The sequence below is a fragment of the Python bivittatus genome, unplaced genomic scaffold, assembly GCF_059951505.1.
Source record: "Python bivittatus isolate LINGU-HERP-01145 unplaced genomic scaffold, Pbiv_v1 ctg000080_np1212, whole genome shotgun sequence".
In the NCBI taxonomy this organism is placed as follows: domain Eukaryota; kingdom Metazoa; phylum Chordata; class Lepidosauria; order Squamata; family Pythonidae; genus Python; species Python bivittatus.
Window position 1 is genome coordinate 13,265,315 of NW_028277035.1, and position 19,103 is coordinate 13,284,417.

General features: G+C 43.6%; 2 protein-coding genes across 3 annotated transcripts in view; both read left to right on the forward strand.

The window, feature by feature from the left end:
• The first annotated feature begins 7,240 nt into the window (after positions 1-7,240).
• Positions 7,241-18,171, forward strand: LOC112541691 (volume-regulated anion channel subunit LRRC8D-like). The gene is made up of 2 exons (XM_025172297.2): positions 7,241-8,180; positions 9,216-18,171. The coding sequence occupies exon 2, from the start codon at positions 9,218-9,220 to the stop codon at positions 10,394-10,396; it is 1,179 nt and encodes a 392-aa protein (XP_025028065.1). The 5' UTR covers positions 7,241-8,180; positions 9,216-9,217; the 3' UTR covers positions 10,397-18,171.
• A 450-nt stretch (positions 18,172-18,621) lies between these two features.
• Positions 18,622-19,103, forward strand: part of MAP2K7 (mitogen-activated protein kinase kinase 7) — a 36,006-nt gene continuing 35,524 nt past the window's right edge. Inside the window, exon 1 of one of the 2 annotated variants that reach the window (XM_025172296.2) lies at positions 18,622-18,784. In XM_025172296.2, the coding sequence (XP_025028064.2) occupies positions 18,661-18,784 (124 nt within the window). In that variant the 5' untranslated portion in view covers positions 18,622-18,660. The remainder of the gene's footprint in view (positions 18,785-19,103) is intronic. The other variant, XM_007436832.3, reaches the window with a different exon arrangement.

Genomic DNA, 19,103 nt, shown 5'->3' on the forward strand with positions numbered 1-19,103 from the left:
AATATGATGATTGAGTAGGATTGTACAACTTGCTGAGTTATAAACCATAATTTGCAAAACATAGCAATTAGATTCACATGTCACATTAAGCCCAAAACTAAGCAAATCATACTATGATTTAGTATAATGTACAAATCTATCCAAATATTGTCTTAAGGTTATTCACTGAATAATGTGGCTGAATGGAGAGTTAACCCTAGGTCTTCTCAATCTAAGTTGAAACCATAACTACACAGCTGCTTTGCCATGCTCCCTTTCCATTATACCACCCTAAATCTGGCTTCCCAGATTATAGATCTGGAACAAATCTCTGCTCCATGCTGCTGCCCATACAGCTTTAATGTGCAGCATTCAAAGGTAGTTCCCTTGACTGAATTTCCACCCCCATCCAATGTCATCTACCATATTAAACGGCTCCTCCATAGATTCACACACAATAGTCTGGTTACTCCATGCTGCTGCTTTTTCCCCCCTTTTTTCTTTCCTGTTGTACTATTGACCAATTTTAAAAAAATCTTTGAAACTGCTGGTTGACTGGTTGACCTTACAACTACCAACTGGCTGCGAGAGTTTTTGTATGTCTTGACTGCCATCTACTGATCATCTGGATGTGTGCAGCTGAGATGCAGCCAATGGATAAGTGCTGCTGAACAGCTGGAAGTTGAGAAAAGATTGAGGTGACAGCTATAAACTACCCTAAGAAGGTAACAGAGAAGAAGAAACAAGCCAGAGCTTCCTGAGAGCAAATACAGGTAGTCCTCACCAACCACAATAGGGACCGGCAACTCCATCACTAAGCGGTGCAGTCATTAAGCACATTGTCACGTGACTATGCTGACTTATGACATTGGTTCTGGCTGCAATCATTAGGTGAATCACTGTGAGTCGTTAAGTGCAATGTCATGTGACCGTGACTTGCACCTTCCTGCCAGCTTCCCCATTTACCTTGCTTGTTGGAAACCAGCTGTGAAGGTCACAAATGGTGATCACATGACTGTGGGACACTGCCACAGCTGCAACTTTGAGGATGTCATGAGTCTCATTTTTCAGCACTCTTGTAATTTCGAACAGTTGCTGAATGAGTGGTTGGTGAGGACTACCTGTAGCCATTGGGAAGAGAATTCTCAATCACACAGGTTGTAGAAGTACAAGAGTAAAGACTTTTCAACTATATTTTGAATTACGTGTGTGAAGTCAGGCAAGGACTGGCCAATTTGAAGGCCTCACATTCTAGGTGAGAGTTTGCCAACCCCTTTAAAACATAAAAAGTGACTCTGGTAGTTGGAGTTCTGGTCTCCCTTGTAGCCATAAGAGGACTTGAAGGGCAGGCAAAGAGACCAGACTGAAGGGGGTGGTCACACAGGAAACAGATCTCATTGAAGTTATAAGGCTGCCAACAGAAAGCATGTCCAGTCAAGTTACTTCCCTGATGCACAATCAGTGATCTCTACATTGCCTGCGCATGGTGTCTTGGTGTGGGATATTACAAAAAACACCAACTGCTTTCAGAGTGTAGCACTTTAAGCCACCCTTGGGGTGTCTCAGTTGTATCTCAGGTGGGCAATACAGGTGTGGGTCATGAGGACAAGTGCTTGGGAAATCGTAATTGGGTCATCCAAGAACTCTGGTGAAGGAGGCTGGTTGGATTTGCTCCAACACTAACCATGACATTACTTTGTCTTTCAGATGAGAAGTAGAATGGACGACCATTGCACAGGCATCTAGACCTTCCGAACGAACACACACACACAAACCCCGCAAAAAGCAGTGGCAAAGCACTGCCTTATCACAGTAGGAAAATTGCCTAGATCAGACGGTGAAGATCACCAGGAGCCAAACTTGAAGGCATTTTTACTTACTTTTCTTACAGGCTTCAAGCATCAGATGTCATTATATGACTGACCATTAAAGAACTCCAGGTGCTTGTGCCTTCTACATTCCTTTCTTTCTCCTGGAAAGGTCTCTACTGTGTCATTCCTACTTAAGCTCTCTGTTGCATCTTACTGCCACCTAGCGGTTGATGTTATTTAAGGCGCTCCAAGGAAAAAAAACCTAATAATCTCCTCCTTTATCTAAGGTAAGATGTTCAGAGTGTCCTAGCCGCGATTTTTTAAAGGTAAGGCAGATAACCAATTAGTTAAACCTCACTGGAAATTATGCACAGCTGAAGCTTGATTCTGTATGTTATCAATTTGTTGTGAGCTACCTTTAGGAACCCCTTCATGGATCACTGCCTTGTCGTGGCGAAGGGGCTTGCGTAATTCAGTGAAGCCATGAGCTATACCGTGCAGGGCCACCCAAGACGGACAGGTCATGACAGAGAGTTCTGACAAAATGTGGTCCACTGGAGAAGGAAATGGCAACCCACTCCAGTATCCTTGCCAAGAAAACCCCATGGACAATGTTAAAAGGCTAAAAGATATGACGCCGGAAGATGAGCCCCTCAGGTCAGAAGGTGTCCAATATGCTACTGGGGAAGAGCGGAGGGCAATTTCAAGTAGCTCCAGAAAGAGTGAAGCAGCTGGGCCAAAGCTGAAAGGACGTTCAGCTGTGGATGTATCTGGAAGCGAAAAGAAGGTCCGATGCTGTAAAGAACAATATTGTATAGGTACCTGGAATGTAAGATCTATGAACCAAGGCAAGCTGGATGTGGTCAAACATGAGATGACAAGATTGAACATCGACATCTTGGGAATCAGCGAACTGAAATGGACGGGAATGGGTGAATTTAATTCAGGTGACCATTATATCTACTACTGTGGGCAAGAAACCCTTAGAAGAAATGGAGTTGCACTCATAGTCAATAAGAGAGTGGGAAAGGCAGTAATGGGGTACAACCTCAAAAACGACAGAATGATCTCAGTGCGTATCCAAGGCAAACCATTCAATATCACAGTCATCCAAGTCTATGCCCCAACCACTGATGCTGAAGAAGCTGAAGTTGACTGCTTCTATGAAGACCTACAACACCTTCTAGAACTAGCACCAAAAAAAGATGTCCTTTTCATCATAGGGGACTGGAATGCTAAAGTAGGAAGTCAAGGAGTAATCGGAATAACAGGCAAGTTTGGCCTTGGAGTACAAAATGAAGCAGGGCAAAGGCTAATAGAGTTCTGTCAAGAGAACAAGCTAGTCATAGCAAACACTCTTTTCCAACAACACAAGAGACGACTCTACACATGGACATCACCAGATGGTCAATACCGAAACCAGATTGATTATATACTTTGCAGCCAAAGATGGAGAAGCTCTATACAGACAGCAAAAACAAGACCAGGAGCTGACTGTGGCTCAGATCATGAGCTTCTTACTGCAAAATTTAGGCTTAAATTGAAGAATGTAGGGAAAACCACTAGACCACTCAGGTATGACTTAGATCATATTCCTTGTGAGTACACAGTGAAGGTGATGAATAGATTTAGAGGATTAGATTTGGTAGACAGAGTGCCTGAAGAACTATGGACGGAGGTCCGTAACATTGTACAGGAGGCAGCAACTAAAACCATCCCAAAGAAAAAGAAATGCAAGAAAGCAAAATGGCTGTCTGATGAGGCTTTACAAATAGCTGTGGAAAGAAGGAATGCGAAAAGCAAGGGTGAAAGGGAAAGATATAAGCAATTGAATGCAGATTTCCAGAGAATAGCAAGGAGAGATAAGAAGGCCTTCTTAAATGAACAATGCAAAGAAATCGAGGAAAACAATAGAATGGGGAAGACTAGAGATCTCTACAAGAAAATTGGAGATATGAAAGGAACGTTTAGTGCAAAGATGGGCATGATAAAGGACAAAAAAAGGCAGGGACCTAACAGAAGCAGAAGAGATTAAGAAGAGGTGGCAAGAATACACAGAAGAACTATACAAGAAAGATCTTAATGTCCCTGATGTCCACGCTGGTGTGATCACTGACCTTGAGCCAGACATCCTAGAGAGTGAAGTCAAGTGGGCCTTAGGAAGCATTGCTAACAACAAAGCTAGTGGAGATGACAGTATTCCAGCTGAGTTATTTAAAATACTAAAAGATGATGGTGTTAAAGTGCTGCACTCAATATGCCAGCAAGTTTGGAAAACGCAACAGTGGCCACGGGATTGGAAAAGGTCAGTTTATGTTCCAATTCCAAAGAAGGGCAACGCCAAAGAATGCTCAAACTATCGTACAATTGCACTCATTTCACATGCTAGCAAGGTTATGCTCAAAATCCTACAAGCTAGGCTTCAGCAATACATGAACCGAGAACTACCGGATGTACAAGCTGGGTTTTGAAGAGGCAGAGGAACTAGAGATCAAATCGCCAACATTCGCTGGATCATGGAGAAAGCACGAGAGTTCCAGAAAAATATCTACTTCTGCTTCATTGACTATGCAAAAGCCTTTGATTGTGTGGATCACAACAAACTGTGGCAAATTCTTAAAGAGATGGGAGTACCAGACCACCTTACCTGTCTCCTGAGAAATCTGTATGCGGGCCAAGAAGCAACAGTCAGAACCGGTCATGGAACAACCAATTGGTTCAAAATAGGGAAAGGTGTACGACAAGGCTGTATACTGTCACCCTGCTTATTTAACCTATATGCAGAGTACATCATGAGAAATGCCAGGCTGGAAGAATCACAAGCCGGAATTAAGATTGCAGGGAGAATCATCAACAACCTCAGATATGCGGACGATACCACCCTAATGGCAGAAAGTGAAGAAGAACTAAAGAGCCTCTTGATGAGGGTGAAAGAGGAGAGTGCAAAAGCTGGCTTGAAACTCAACATTAAAAAAACTAAGATCATGGCATCTGGACCCATCAATTCCTGGCAAATAGAAGGGGTAGAAATGGAAGCAGTAACAGACTTCATTTATTTGGGCTCCAAGATCACCGCAGACGGAGACTGCAGCCATGAAATTAAAAGACGCTCCTTGGGAGGAAAGCTATGGCAAGCCTAGATAGCATATTAAAAAGCAGAGACGTCACCTTGCCGACAAAGATCCGCATAGTCAAAGCTATGGTTTTTCCAGTAGTAATGTATGGCTGTGAGAGCTGGACCATAAAAAAGGCCGAGCGCCGAAGAATTGATGCCTTTGAACTGTGGTGCTGGAGAAGACTCTTGAGAGTCCCCTGGACTGCTAGGTCAAACCAGTCAATCTTAAAGGAAATCAACCCTGATTGCTCATTGGAAGGATCGATAATGAAGCTCAAGCTCAGATATTTTGGCCACCTAATGCGAAGAGAGATCTCTTTGGAGAAGACCCTGATGCTGGGAAAGATTGAAGGCAAAAGGAGAAGAGGACGGCAGAGAATGAGATGGTTAGATAGCATCACTGAAGCAATGAGCATGAAACTGAGCAAACTCAGGGAGGCAGTGAAGGACAGGAAGGCCTGGCGCAATATGGTTCATGGGGTCACGAAGAGTCGGACACGACTTAACGACTAAACAACAACAACCTTTAGGAAAGAAAAGCAGAATATGATATCTTTAAAACACAGTGAAGAAATGTCTGTTGCCCTTGTCTGTTCCCTATGGGAAATCAAGCTTCTCTGATTTTTTTCATAGCTTTCTAATCACAAGCAGCCTCATCTATTGGCATGCCCCAGGTTCATAGAGCTAAGTGTGGTTGAAGTGACCTGTTCTTGTACTGCATAAAGTAAAACTGCAACTTTAATCAAATGTATGCCGAGCAGATCAGTGGATGAGGTTTTCACTTAGGAATGTAACATATCTGCAGACTGCCTACAGATCTGAAAGCCTGGGGAATGGACAGATGTGATGATGCGAACTCTCAGGGCTGAGGGCTAGAGAAGTTAAAAAAAAAAATCCAAGAAGGGAATGGCATGCCATGCCATTTCTGTACTGTTGTCAAGAGTCCCCGAAGCCACCAGAAACTGAGCCTTACTGGAAGAAATCTTTATCTTTCAAGATGCTGTCAACAGGCATGTCAGGGCAGAACTTGGGAACAGAAACTGAAGGCCTCACTCAGCAGAACAAGCAGGAGGTCTGCTGAAGCTCTTAGGCTGCTTTAGTCTATTACGAAACAGGTGAAATTTGCATATTTCCATGAACAAAACTTCTCTCCTCTTAATGGTATTAAAAAGGAGTCTAAAATGAGTTCATTATGCTACTGGGCACATGTAAGCATGCTGTTCGTTCAAGTGCTGGTGGAAAAATAAGATAGAGTTGTGATTAATGGTATACTAGATGGGGATTCCAGCCATCCATTGACAGTGGAGAGGCTCTTTGCTGCCATCTAGTGGGCATCAGGAGTCCTAGTAGGGCAGCCCTACCTTAGCCCCAACCTAACTTCCTGGGATTATACTGAATGAATCACCTGCAGCCACAGTCTTACGAAAAGACACATCTGCTTTCAGGAATTGCAGACTGGCCATATACATGGTTGCTAAACGAGGCAGTCACTAAACAAGGACTACCTGTACATGCAACTTTTTGACTCCAAAATGTTCTTTTGTTTTGAAGCAAAAATGCTACCGAGTCCTAGTGTATAATAACTGAGAACAGGAGTATGCGGTAAGCCTGTAGGAAGCCTAAAAAAATGTAGAGGAAGTTTATCTTATCTTTTTAGGACAAAGTAAAATTAAGGGCAGCAGGAAAAGTTGGGAGCCAGTCCCCACACACCTACCCCCTAATTACAAGCCTTGGGGTGAAATATTTGAGCTGGTGGTTGCTCATGGATTTTTAGGAGCATGTTATAAGTTTTCTCACAAAATGGCCTCCATGGGAAGGTGTTGCCTGCTTGCAAAATGGATGCCAGAGCCAGCCATAAAACGTCCACTGACTAAGAGACAAGGTGATGAAATGGCTCCCCAAATCTCTATTCCCTCTAATGATTTCTATCATTCCAATTTACCTTTGGTTGACTGTTTTTCCTAGGTAGTTGGGCACATTTCCAAACAAAAGCACAGGGCTCTAACCACGCACCATTTTAATGTTATGGCTAGGAGGCAGTTCCTTTATAAACAGCCTTCTGTGCTGCAGAACTCAGCAGAGAACATGCAGATGGGCCAAGATGGTGGCTGGTACTGTACTTTCTCTGTGGACAGCCATAAAGTTTTTCCAGGCAGGTGACCCAGAGGGGTGAGCAAAAGACACACAGGAAAGAGCATCAGCTGCTGCCTTCTCTTGCTTGCGTTCCAGGGTTATACTGAACAGGAGTGATACTGGTCTCATTTAAAGCTGATTGGGCAATAGCCAGTTATTTTTAGCATACTCTCCCACATCAGCCTAACTGCTGTATTGCCTCTACAGGTGGCAGCAGTGAGCTGGCCTTGGAGATCTCCGAAGCTAAGCAGGGTGGGCCCTAGTTAGTATTTGGACGGGGAACCTCTGAGAATTCCACAGGGTGGTTGGCTAGACCAGGAACCAAGAAAACTCTGGATGCTTCCTTCAAAACCTGAGCACAATTCCGGGATGTTTCTACCTAGGATTCTCTTGAGAATCGAATTATGGAAGCACCATCCCCTATGCTTCCTTAAGTTCCTTGGAGGGCAGCCCTAGATTAACCATTAAGCAAAATAAGTACCTACTTCAGGGCATCCAGGGAAGGGGGCATCATAGAGTTTTCTCCTCCTACCTATCATATTCTCAACTCCTTCACTGCCATACTCAACTTTAGTCAATTTTTTTGGTAATTGTCCTTATCTGCCGTGTTCAACCTCTGTTTTCTTTGGCATGGTGAGGGACTAAAGTTTGAAAGTTTGGTTTGAAGGTGTTGTCAGATATCACATTTGTTTCTGTCTCATGGTGTGAGAGTTTTGGTTCCATGGAGAGGCACCACTACTAAGCTCTGCTTAGGGCATCAGCTGGCAATCTGGCCTTGTTGGAGGGATACAAAACTGTTTTTAAAAAATGTTCTCTTGGTAGTTCTGTGATGAATATGTTTAGTGATTTTTCCTAGTTTTTATTTTTCTCCTTCATGTTTGTTCTTTGCATTATAAGAGCAATCATGCTGAAAGCAAACGAGTCCTCCTGGCTCGGTCACAAGTGGCTTTGTTCTCCCCCCTTCCAGTCCTTTCCTCCTGCATTCAGCTGCCATGGAGATGAAATAAAGCCTCTTGTGCTGAGAGTGGTCCTGAGAAATTGTAGGCAACTACAGTTAAAGGAGAGAAGATTTGGAAAAGGGTATCCTCCTGGATAGAAAAAAAGAAGAGTAGATTGCCTGCAAAAAGGATTGCTGCCTGCAGGTGAGAAGCTGATGCTGGACCGAAGAAGGGAAAGAGTAAGAGAGGGAAGGCAGATTTATGGGGCTTGGGGCTGGACTGGTGCTATGGGCCCCTATAAGGGCCAAGGTACCAAGTGATATGGCAGGGGAGAGGTCAGTGTTGGGTAGTGAGAGCAAGAGATGAGGTGGGAGGCATTGTTTTGCCACATAGCATTCTGAACGATAAACTATGGTTTACAAACCACACTGACTAGGCTACATAACACACCAAAACAAAGACCAACTCAGCCAGTGAATTTCATACTTTATTTATCTAAAACTTTATAGACTACCAGCTACCACTGGTCTTAAGACTATTTATAATGCATACAATAATAAAATAACCCAAACTATAAGAAACTTCCCACTTGAGTTAATAAGTGTTTTTTTCCAGGCTTCCTTGAAAAAAACAGTGCCATCAGCTCAGGAACAGATATCTATTAGATCCACAGTAGTATTTATTGTATTTGTTTATTTATTAGTATTTTGCATGCAGTAAAAGACAAGTGTTTGAAAGACATTTGATATTTTACTTCTGTGATAATATGGGTTGAAAATTCTACTACTCTCTACAAGAGGATGGGACAATGTATTATAATTCAATTTGATTTTTTCTAGCATAGTTTGTATTTCTACTAAACCATTGTTTGTTTTACCATCATTCAGTGAATAAGCCACAACTGCACAATGCAATTAGCAAAAGACAAAAGAACACATTAGTGGGCACAATGTGTAAACTGAGTCAGTGAGACTTGCTTCCAAGGAGTTATATATAGTGTTATGCTCTGCTGTTTCATGTCATATTTGTGGAACAGAGTCTATTGCAGGAATTCATATGCTTCTTCCTCAGAGCAGATAACAGCATTTTATAATTTTTGTTTTTTATCTGCTGTAGATCTTTGTCTTCCAAGGTCTCAAACTGAAGTTAGGACAATGAATGCTCAAAAATATTCACTTGTATTAATGCAACAGCCAAACAAATTACTCAATTTCTATTAATTATTCCTATTTTTTCTAGTGATGTTTACCCTGTCAGAAGTCACTTTCTTCAATGACAGCCTTGCCCAGTTCCAGTCTCTAAAGCCTTGGTGGGATGTCCTGATGGACTACTTGGTACTAGCAATGCTGATGATTTCTCTTCTCTCAGGGACTCTACTAATCTCTGTTGATAACATGACTTGTCTGCCTCTGAATGTTAAGCTAAATGAGACTTCAGCAGTTGTGCCCAAGTCTCGAGCTATGGATCAAACCATCACTGAAGAGTTTCCTGTGGCAAACAGTCATCGCTCAGTCAGTTTGGACTACCAACAGTATTTATACATCAGCTATGTCTGTTATCAGAAAGTTCTGCCCTGGTTCGTGAAGTATTTCCCTTATTTTGCACTTGTCAATTCACTGTTCTTAATGGCAAGCAACAACTTCTGGTTCAGATATCCTAAGACTTCATCAAAGATTGAACACTTCTTGTCCATTCTCATGAAATGTTTTGAGTCACCTTGGACCACCAAGGCTCTCTCTGAAATAGGTTGCCAGCACTTCCTAGGTGTGCACAAAAATACTGTTAATATTGGGTATCCAGGACAACTCACATCTTCCCCTTCCCCTATCCTAGATTCAAAGGATCGGGAACTTGGCCAGGCCCTTTTTGAGAAGATCCGTAGATTTAGGGCACACACTGAAGCTGGTAGGGTGATTTATAGGATCTATATGGGACAAACAATCTTCAAAACTGCAAAGGTTCTAACTGTGCTGGGTTATACCTTCAACTGTGTAGGATCCATCTCCTTCAAGCATGTTTGCTGGGCAGACATAGAGAACCTCATTGGCTACTCTACATTCCTCTGTACCCACAGTATGGCTTTCATTCTACAGAAATTGATAGCTACTTATATTTTTTTAGTATTTCTGTATGGGGTTGTGGGGGTTTATTCACTCCTGTGGCTTTTGTGGCAACCACTGCAGAAGTATTCTTTTCAGCAAGTGCACGAAGATTGTCATGTCTTTGATATTCCAGATGGACAGAATGATTTTGCTTTCTTGCTGCACATGGCTGACCAGTGTAATCAGCTCTACTCATGGCGCCTTGCTATTTTCTTCTCAGCCATGCACAAGAGTGACATGCTGGATGTGGTCCACAGTGGTAAACTGGATACTGAAGACCGGGTTGGATGCCATTATCCTGCCCCGTCATCAAAATAAAAACAGATATTCTTATAAATAAATGAATAAGCATTCTAACAAATCCTTCACAAACTATCTTGTTGATTAAAAAGGCCAGAGCTTGGGTGTTTCTGTTTCAGGTGCCGTAAAAATACAGATGTGATCCACTTGCCAGAACTGAAAAAAATATTTGAAAATTATATATAATAAACTAAGAAATGCTCTTTGAAAATAAAACATCCAGATTAATTCAGGATTCAGACAAAAATCTTGTAGGCTGCCTGTATCTCTTTTTTTTTCTCCCCTATGTCAGAGAGGAGTTACACCTTGCTAAAGTTATGCCTTACGAAAACAGAAAGATATACTGGAAGCAAGTCACTTGATAACAAGCCAAGAATGAAACATTTATCACAAGAGAAAATAAGTTTAGGAACTGATAAGTGGATAGATAAACAACCAGGTCATAAACTGACCGTAGTAGGCTTTGGGTAAAATAAAACAGCTGGTCTGACTGCTGTTAACTTATTGGTAAGTACCTCAGTTTAAAAAAAACCAGTGCTTCTTATTTTACAAACATAAAAGGGAGTGCACTCTATAAATTGAAAGCAGAGGAAGTGGAGGAGGAGGAATGCCAATCCTGTTCCTCCATAGGAACTAAATGAGCAGAAACACACACAACAAAATTCAGGCTAAATCCAGGGCACCCTTCATTGCAGCTAAGGCCACACAATACTGCTATGGAAACTGGATAGACTACAACAAAAGAATCAAAGTCTCTGACTAGAAAACTAATACTGGAAAAACAAATTAATTCTTTTTTATTAAACATTGTAGATTCTTTGGTCAAATGATGTTAGGTTCTGCAAGGAATGAGCAATTCCCTTTGATTTCTCTAAGGATTTCCATTTCCTTTTGAATCCATTTGAATAGAGTTTGTACAGTTCAAGACATAGGAAAGAATTAAAAACAAGTGATAGATATATGTCAGAGGTATTTAAATGTATGGCTCTTACTACAGGAGTATGTGCTGGTGTTATTTTTATTCAATAACGTGATTGCTGTGAGAGATTGTGGGGAGTGGGAAAGTAATGGAAGAAATATTGGACATAAAGCATCAAGAGATAAGGAAGGATTTTGGTAATAAACAGCAGCTCAGCCCAGGCTGCAAAAAGCCCAGGAAGAAGAAATTCAAATGGTTCAAAGAGACTCTACCTTAATCAACCACTAATACACGAAGGCAGGAAATTTGCTGCAAATTTCCAAGATTCTGAAACTTTACCTCCAATCCTAACATTAAATGCACCTTATAGAAGTCTGTGTAATTCTTGCTTCCTTGTTTGTGCCTAACTGAGAGGGGCTAGCATCTCACCTGCTGAAAAGACTCTAATAAAGGTTTGCTAGCAATTATTTAGTTTGGTAGCTGTGTTAACATTTGTGTGTGTGTGTGTTCATTTCACACTGAAAAGAAAGGAAACATATGTAAAATAGATGGGGAATTTAAATACTCTGACATTTGTTGAGAGGTAATATATACCAAAATGGTCCTTCCAGGAAATTTGTGTTGCTCACAATATTTTCCTTCGGCGGAGCGGGGGAGGGAGAGGAAGGCACAACAGGATCAGTTATCCTTGGCCTGATCCTAACTAATAGGAAAAACCTTGTTGGAGAAGTGAAAATATCAAGAAAGTCAGGGAAGGATGATCACATAATTGCAAGAGTTCTTAATGTTAAGGGAAGCAAAAGCTGAGTTTAGTTAAGATATATCTTGGATTTTAAAAAGGTTGTTTTTAATAAACTCAGACTAATGTTCAATAGGATGTCATGGCAGGAGAAGAGGCTAATGGGAAAATGTGCTCAAGAGAAATGCAATGCTTTAAAAAAGGAGATTCGTGCTATTCAAATGAGGAAAAGAATGGAGGACAGCAGCAGAAGCCATGATAATTCCACAAAACGCTTAGTTCAAACTGAGCAGGACACATATAGGAAGTGGAAGTCTTGCCAGTCCCTAAAAGAAAGAGCTCAAAGCCCATCACCCAGAGAAGAGGTGGGTTCTCCTCCTCCTCCTCCTCCTCCGGGTGTATTTGAGCAGGCCACAAGGAGGCTGCAATCTCAAAGCATCGTGAGGGCCACCTGAGCCCAACCATTACAGTCCTGAAGCCTTTTTGTGCATTGATAGAAAAGTATCTTGTCAGTCAAAAATGAAGAAAATGAAGAGGTCCTGGGATGCCATTTCACATACATTTATTCAATAAAAAAAGTTCCTGCAAAACTGCAACTTTTTTGCCATTTCCCTTTGGCTGCTTAAGCTGTAGGGGTGGCTGCACAGTGGTGTTTGAGGCTGCCATGAAGCTGGGCATGGGGTGGTTGCTCTTGTGTGGAGAGCAGCTGGGAGTAGGGAAGCCATTGGCTCTGAGGAGGAGTCCCATTGCAAGGTGAGGTGTGTCCCCCACTCCTACCCAAGTCAACCCCAGGCTGTTGTCCTGCACCACTGACCCCCTACGTGGGGCTTCCCCTCCAGCGGTGGCAAAACCATTACAGTCTGGGTGAGGGCTGGGATCTGCTCCTCCTTCCACCACCATTTCAACAGCTCTTTCCTGCTACAGCTTTTGAAACAGAAATATGGCTCCCTGTCTGGTGTGGGGCAGAGCAGTTTGTATGTGTATTCTTTGTTTAATTATTATAAAGATCACAGCTGGAGCCATTCAAAGTCAGAAGCCGTATGCCAGGAGCAGGGAAGCCATGGGCAGGTCATGGCCGTGGGCCCCGTTTTGCACTTCTCCTGAATAGCTTCTGATGAGCTGCTGAAATTAGTGCCAAATTTGCTGATTTTCAGTGATATGATTGTTTTGCTGGGTTTGGCCATCTAAAGCTTGGGGGGGAAAAAAGCATCTTTTAAAAGACTCCACATCCCTGGGAGAAAAATGGGCAGAAAATTTTGGGCGCCCCCCTCCCTCCCACATGCTCATAGATATTATCAGACCTCCCTTTGCCAGGTAGGGCTCCACCCCAGATCTGCTCCCATTGCCATCACCATCAACTCCACTGCTGGAACTCAGCCTGAAGTGAAAGAAGCATGCTTGATGCAGGATGGAGCACAGCCTGCTCCCTTGCTAGCCCCCTCCCTCACTCACGGATGGCTGGTTCTGCCTCACTTATTCAGGGATCCATGCTATGCCTTGGGCATGTCCTGGTTCCAGCCCAGTCATTTTTGTAGGTACGCTGTCAGAGGTGGAGGCAGCAACTGTGGTAGCAGTTCTCCATGCAACATTGCCAGTAGCTGGCTCAACCAAGTCCCCCCTTTGGGGGCCATTGTCTATGACATCTGGTGTAGCTGGCTAACAAGTGAGGAGGGAAGCAGCAGAAAGTGGCTGTACCCCAGGGAATCTCTCTTGGAATGAGTGCTGAGCGGGTGTCCAGGCTGTGCTGCCTAAAGACAAGGAGGCGTCTAGCTGTGTTTCTTGAGAAACTCAGAGCACTGAACTGAATGTGCATCCAAACTCTTGGATGCTTCTTGTCAGGGAAGAGGATGTCCCAGCCATGGCCCTGGAGGGTTGAATACAGCCTGCAGTATGCACTGGAAACCCCTGGTTTAAGCAGTCCCTTCCAACTCCATGATTCAAAGACACGAAGTCCCAAAGTAACTCTGAGGAGCAAGAACCCAGCACTTTGGGATTGGATTTTGGACCTGCACTTCATAATAACTATATTATACTGGCGTTCAAAATTCTGTGGCCACATCTGCCTCTCCCAGAAGTGGTTGCTTATTTTCTGAAAGTGATTCCATGTCCAGTTGTGGAACATTCCATTCCTTGGATCATAACATTTTGCACATCTGTACCATATTCTATGGGTATACATTAGCCAAGATTTTAATCATCATCTGTTGAATAAGCTTTTATAATCTGGCTTACACATTACAAGAAGCAATAATGGATGGATTTTCACTAAAAGTTAATCATTTGGTAAAATTTGTGAATCCAGCCAATGTTGCTAAGATATCCAGTATATCACACATGCTTTTCTTCACATCAACACATCATAAACCCTTTCTTTTCTTTTCGAAAGAAAACTATAATACTATAATACCCACAGTAGTTAATTTCATGAGACTTAGTGCCTTTCCCTTACTGCATTTAACCATTGTACAAACATGTCTTGGCAACATCTTTTTTTCTGTTGTGCCCCTGTGACACTACCCTCATGGCATCTCCAGCCCATGAGTGAGACAGCTTTAACTCATCCTTAGCTGTTCCAGTAGCATCTTTCTCCTTAGGCCAACAGTATTCAGCAGTAGCTGCAAGGGGAGTTAATCTGTTGTGCTTTGCCACTCATTATGTTGGGAACAATGTGAGGCAAATAGTAATGGGCAAAATCGCTTGGACTCTAATTGGCCATTCCAGCCTAATGTGGATGCTCCCCTTCTGGTCCCCAGGCAGCCTCTTCTACCACTATTCTGTTTTTCCCTGTTTGATGTATGAAACTCTCTCTAGAAATATGCAGGACTGTTTTCTCACTTTTTTATTGTTTGGGTCAGACCTTCTGTTCCTGTCTTTGCGCACTGAGGAGGGAATTCAAAGGGCAGGAGTGGGAGCCTGAACTGTTAGAAGGAATGTCACTTTTCTGTTGCTTGTAAAGGGCTGGCATGCAATCACTGCTGTGTTGGCAGTCAGACAGACTTGCAGAGTTTCACAATAGTATTACTGCTCTACTTCTGCTTTGCTATACCCTCTGGGTTGGTTTCAGAGTGTGAGACACTTGGAGCTCAACTTCTCTGTCCCTTTTGCCTCTCTGTCATTTTCCTAACATTCCTCCTTAAGTCTGTCTCCCTCTGTTTCTATTTTGGGTGTATTTTAGCAGTATAGTTTCTTCACTTTGCTGTGCTGTACCAGCATTCGGTAGATTCCTTGTTAGAAATATTTTCCTCCAGGATGCAGTAGGACATGTAACTGAGATTGCTAGCTTGCCTAATCTGTGTGAGTACTCTAACTGGTTACACTAGTGGTTAAGTAGTGTAGTGGTTAAGGCACCAGGCTGGAAGCCAGGAGGCTGCAAGTTCTAGTCCCACCTTAGGCACAAAACCAGCTGGGTGACTTTGGACCAGTCACTCTCTCTCAGCCCCAGGAAGGAGGCAATGGCAAACCACTTCCAAGAATCTTGCCAAGGAAATTGCAGGGACTGGTCCAGGCAGTCGCCAACAGTCAACACTGAGTTGAAGGCAGTCCCTCCCCTCCCCCTCAAAGTAACTGCTAAATCTAAATACTGGTCAGAATTAGGCAATATCTCTTTAGTCCCCATTGCTGTTAGCATGTCCTTTTCCAGGTTCAGGTACTCTTATGGCCTTTTCCAGTCTCCTTCTGATCATTACCAGTTATGAGTTGAAGTCCTAAGATGGGGCATTCCAGATTTCTGCCAATATTTCATTACAGCAAATCCATGATGCTGTTGCTGTGTTTGCTGAACCATAACTGCCTTCATGCACTTCCACTTTAGCCTGAGATCAGTTTGGATCTTTCCTTAAGGCCAGATGATGGTGCTGGCTAGCTCCTGTGAAAACATGCCAGTTGCCATGTGCCACCAACTTGTCCTTACTTAAGTGGCTTGGTGGAAGGTGGCTGCCTTCTTGGGGTTTGGCAGGTGCTGATGGGATATCTATGTGCACCCTTTTCAGTTCCTGTAAACAGGGCAGGGGGCAGGGAGAGTATATGTTCTCATTGGTCAGTAGTTCTGGCAGGCTTGAAGCAATCGGCTCCAGGTCTATCCAACTAAGTAGTCCTTTGTTATTTCAAATAAGGCTTTCCTTTCCATCGTAGCCCTCTAAGGAATTGGAAGAAGAGTGCCTTGAGATATCCAGACCCAGTGTCAGGACTGGAGAATATAGCAAATCTTGCCATTATATTTAATTGCAAGAGATGTCTGGGTGCCCATACTTGGTGCCATTTGCACTGCATGTATGGAGTATTCTCCAAAGAGAAACCCAGCTCCCCTAAGCAGCTATATCTACCAACTGCTGATTGCCTACAGTGCTCCTGCACATTCTTGCTATGGATTAAAGGAGACAGAATATCATAGGATGATAGAATGTAAAGGTTGAAAAGGAACTTTAAGATAAATTAATCCAATCCCCTGCCCAGTGCAAGAATCTACCACTATACCTTCCCCCCAAGTGGCCTCCAGTTACATATTAAAACAAAGCTGATCCTCTAAAAGCCACATGGGTATGCCCTTAAGTAAACTTCCAGGGCTGCTGAATGAACATTGAATATTCAGGGTTAATCTTTGCTGTCTATTGCTCTTGCCAATTTTGGAAGGACAATTTCTTTCCAACCTACTTTCTTCCAGATGTGCTATACTATGGTTTCTATTACAATGCTTTCCCAACCAGTCAGCTGTCATCACTTAAAACATTTTTGTGCCTGCCATTTCTGGTTTCTTTTCTCAAAATGTCACTAAGTTTGCAGGCAAGGAAAAAAGATTGCAGGTAGTGCTGGCTACTTTGCAGAAATCTCTGGCGAGAAAATGTGGAAGACTTCACTGAAGCAGTACCCAAACCAACCATGATCAAGGACCACTGCTATATCTAAGCATCTCTATAATGGAGGTCATGCATGCTTTTCATTAGCAGCTTAAAAGTACAAATCAATTCAATTTCTGCTTGGAATGATCAATACACAGTTGCACTAAGCTCTTTGAGCCCTTCCTTACGTACATCCTACCTTCAAGACACGCTCAGAAGTAGTGACCCAGGGGGCAGGAGTTGAATTTGACCAATGAAGTGCATGCTGGGAGGCCACATTGACAATTGACATTTGGTGCTAAGTTCTAGGAAAGAGTGGGGACTTTTCAGTGGATGTGTGTTCTGTCCTGGGCTTTTAACTTGTGTCTCCTTTCCCTACACTGACCTTATCAGTCTAGCCTACTTTTGGACATGCTACTAAACAGTTTGTGATAGAAAAGGAGGAGGACTCACTATATGGTACTATCACATGCTTATTGGGTAGAGCCAAATACTTTTAATGTTCAAAGCTATTTGCTCAGAGACATCTTTATTCAAAGAAGGTAGCAAACCAGGAGGAGAAACCCAGTACTGGGCAAGCTGAAGTCCACATACACACAATGAAGCATTATTCTTGTCCTCTAGCACAGGCTTCTCCAAAGTGGTCAATATCAACCCCCAAGGGTCGATGGGACTATCCACTGTTGTTCATTAATATTAATAGTTAAAGTAGCATTTATTAAATACCATAAATTTTGGGGGTCGATGAACAATCTGAAAGTTCATGAAGCAGTAGATGAGCTGAAGAGTTTGGGGACTCTAGCGCACCGTGTCCTACAATATCTGCCCCATAGATTCCTCAGCACTCCAAAGCAGGTGTTTGGGGAAAATGGGAAGCTATAAGGGGGAAACCACACACACACACACAGTGTTAAACAGCCAGGACAGTCAGTGGAACAACCACTTATAAACCATAATATTGTTTGGAAATTATTCCATGCTGGGTATTAGAGTCATTTTGACCACTAAAGGGATCACGATTTGGGGGATGGTTTTCTTGGGCAAAATTATTGCTAAGCTAACTGAACAAAATCTTTAAGCGTGCAACAGGAGCTTGAGATGCTAGAGAGACATATGACACACAAGGTGATGCATTTTGGCGTGGCATTTAAATTTAATTTAATTTAAATATATTTATAATTAGTCTCTAGTCATGTGTTTAATAATCTTCCCCTTGTCAATTAACTTTAAGACGTCTCTGGACATCTCTGTTAAATCATAGTTCACTTATCCACAATAAGTCATCGTTTTCTCAATACACTCTAACTGGGTTCAAACAACACACCATGGTTACGAAATCACAGGAGTTGCAAATCACGCTAACCAGTTAACAAGCGAGCCACAATCTGGCTTAGTCGGATGTGAGACCGCAGCTCTGGAGCGCCGGATGGTCCCGAGAAGAAACTCGAGGGTACATGGGCGAGTCGATCAACCTCACGGCAGGATCTCTGGGTATCCTCGCCAAAGGTTAACCGAGGTCAGGAGCGGCACCGATCGCCAGACACGTTCAAGACGCGCCGCAGATACTCAAACGGCTCCAGCGCAGGCACTGGAACAGGGAGCAAGTTTCAGCCTTGCGCATGCGCACGAGGCAGACCTGCGAGGCAAAACAAGCGTAGGGCAAACCGGGGCCGGAGGAGGAGGCTGGAGTTACGGTGGCCTGGTTGGTTCGTACCGCGCGTGCGTGTTGCGGTGTTTGTGCATTCTGGCTGCGCGGCGGCGGCGGCGGCTCCGGGGGAGGGGGGGGAAGATGGCGGCGTCCTCGTTGGAGCAGAAGCTGTCCCGCTTGGAGGCCAAGCTGAAACAGGAGAACAGGGAGGCCCGCCGGCGCATCGACCTCAACCTGGAGATCAGTCCGGCCCGGGCTCGGCCTAGTAAGGGAGGGGTTGAGCGGAGGAGTTCCTTGGGAAGGGGCCCTGCCTGGCTATCGCGGGCCCAGTTTGGAAGGCGCTCGGAGACCGACGGGTTGGGGGAAGGGAGATGCCGCCAAGGGGGCGGGAGGGACGGGGCAAAGGGTAGGGAACCGAAGCCAAGCCCTCTTTCCCTCGGCGTGGAGGGAGGGGGCGTCCACAAGCCCTTGTTGAGAAAGGAAGCTGGGAAAGGGGAAGCCCAGGAGCTGCGTCTTGAGGTAGGAAGAAAAATAAGGAAAAGAGTGGGAGGGAGGAGTTTATAGAAAGAGATGTGTGCGCTGAG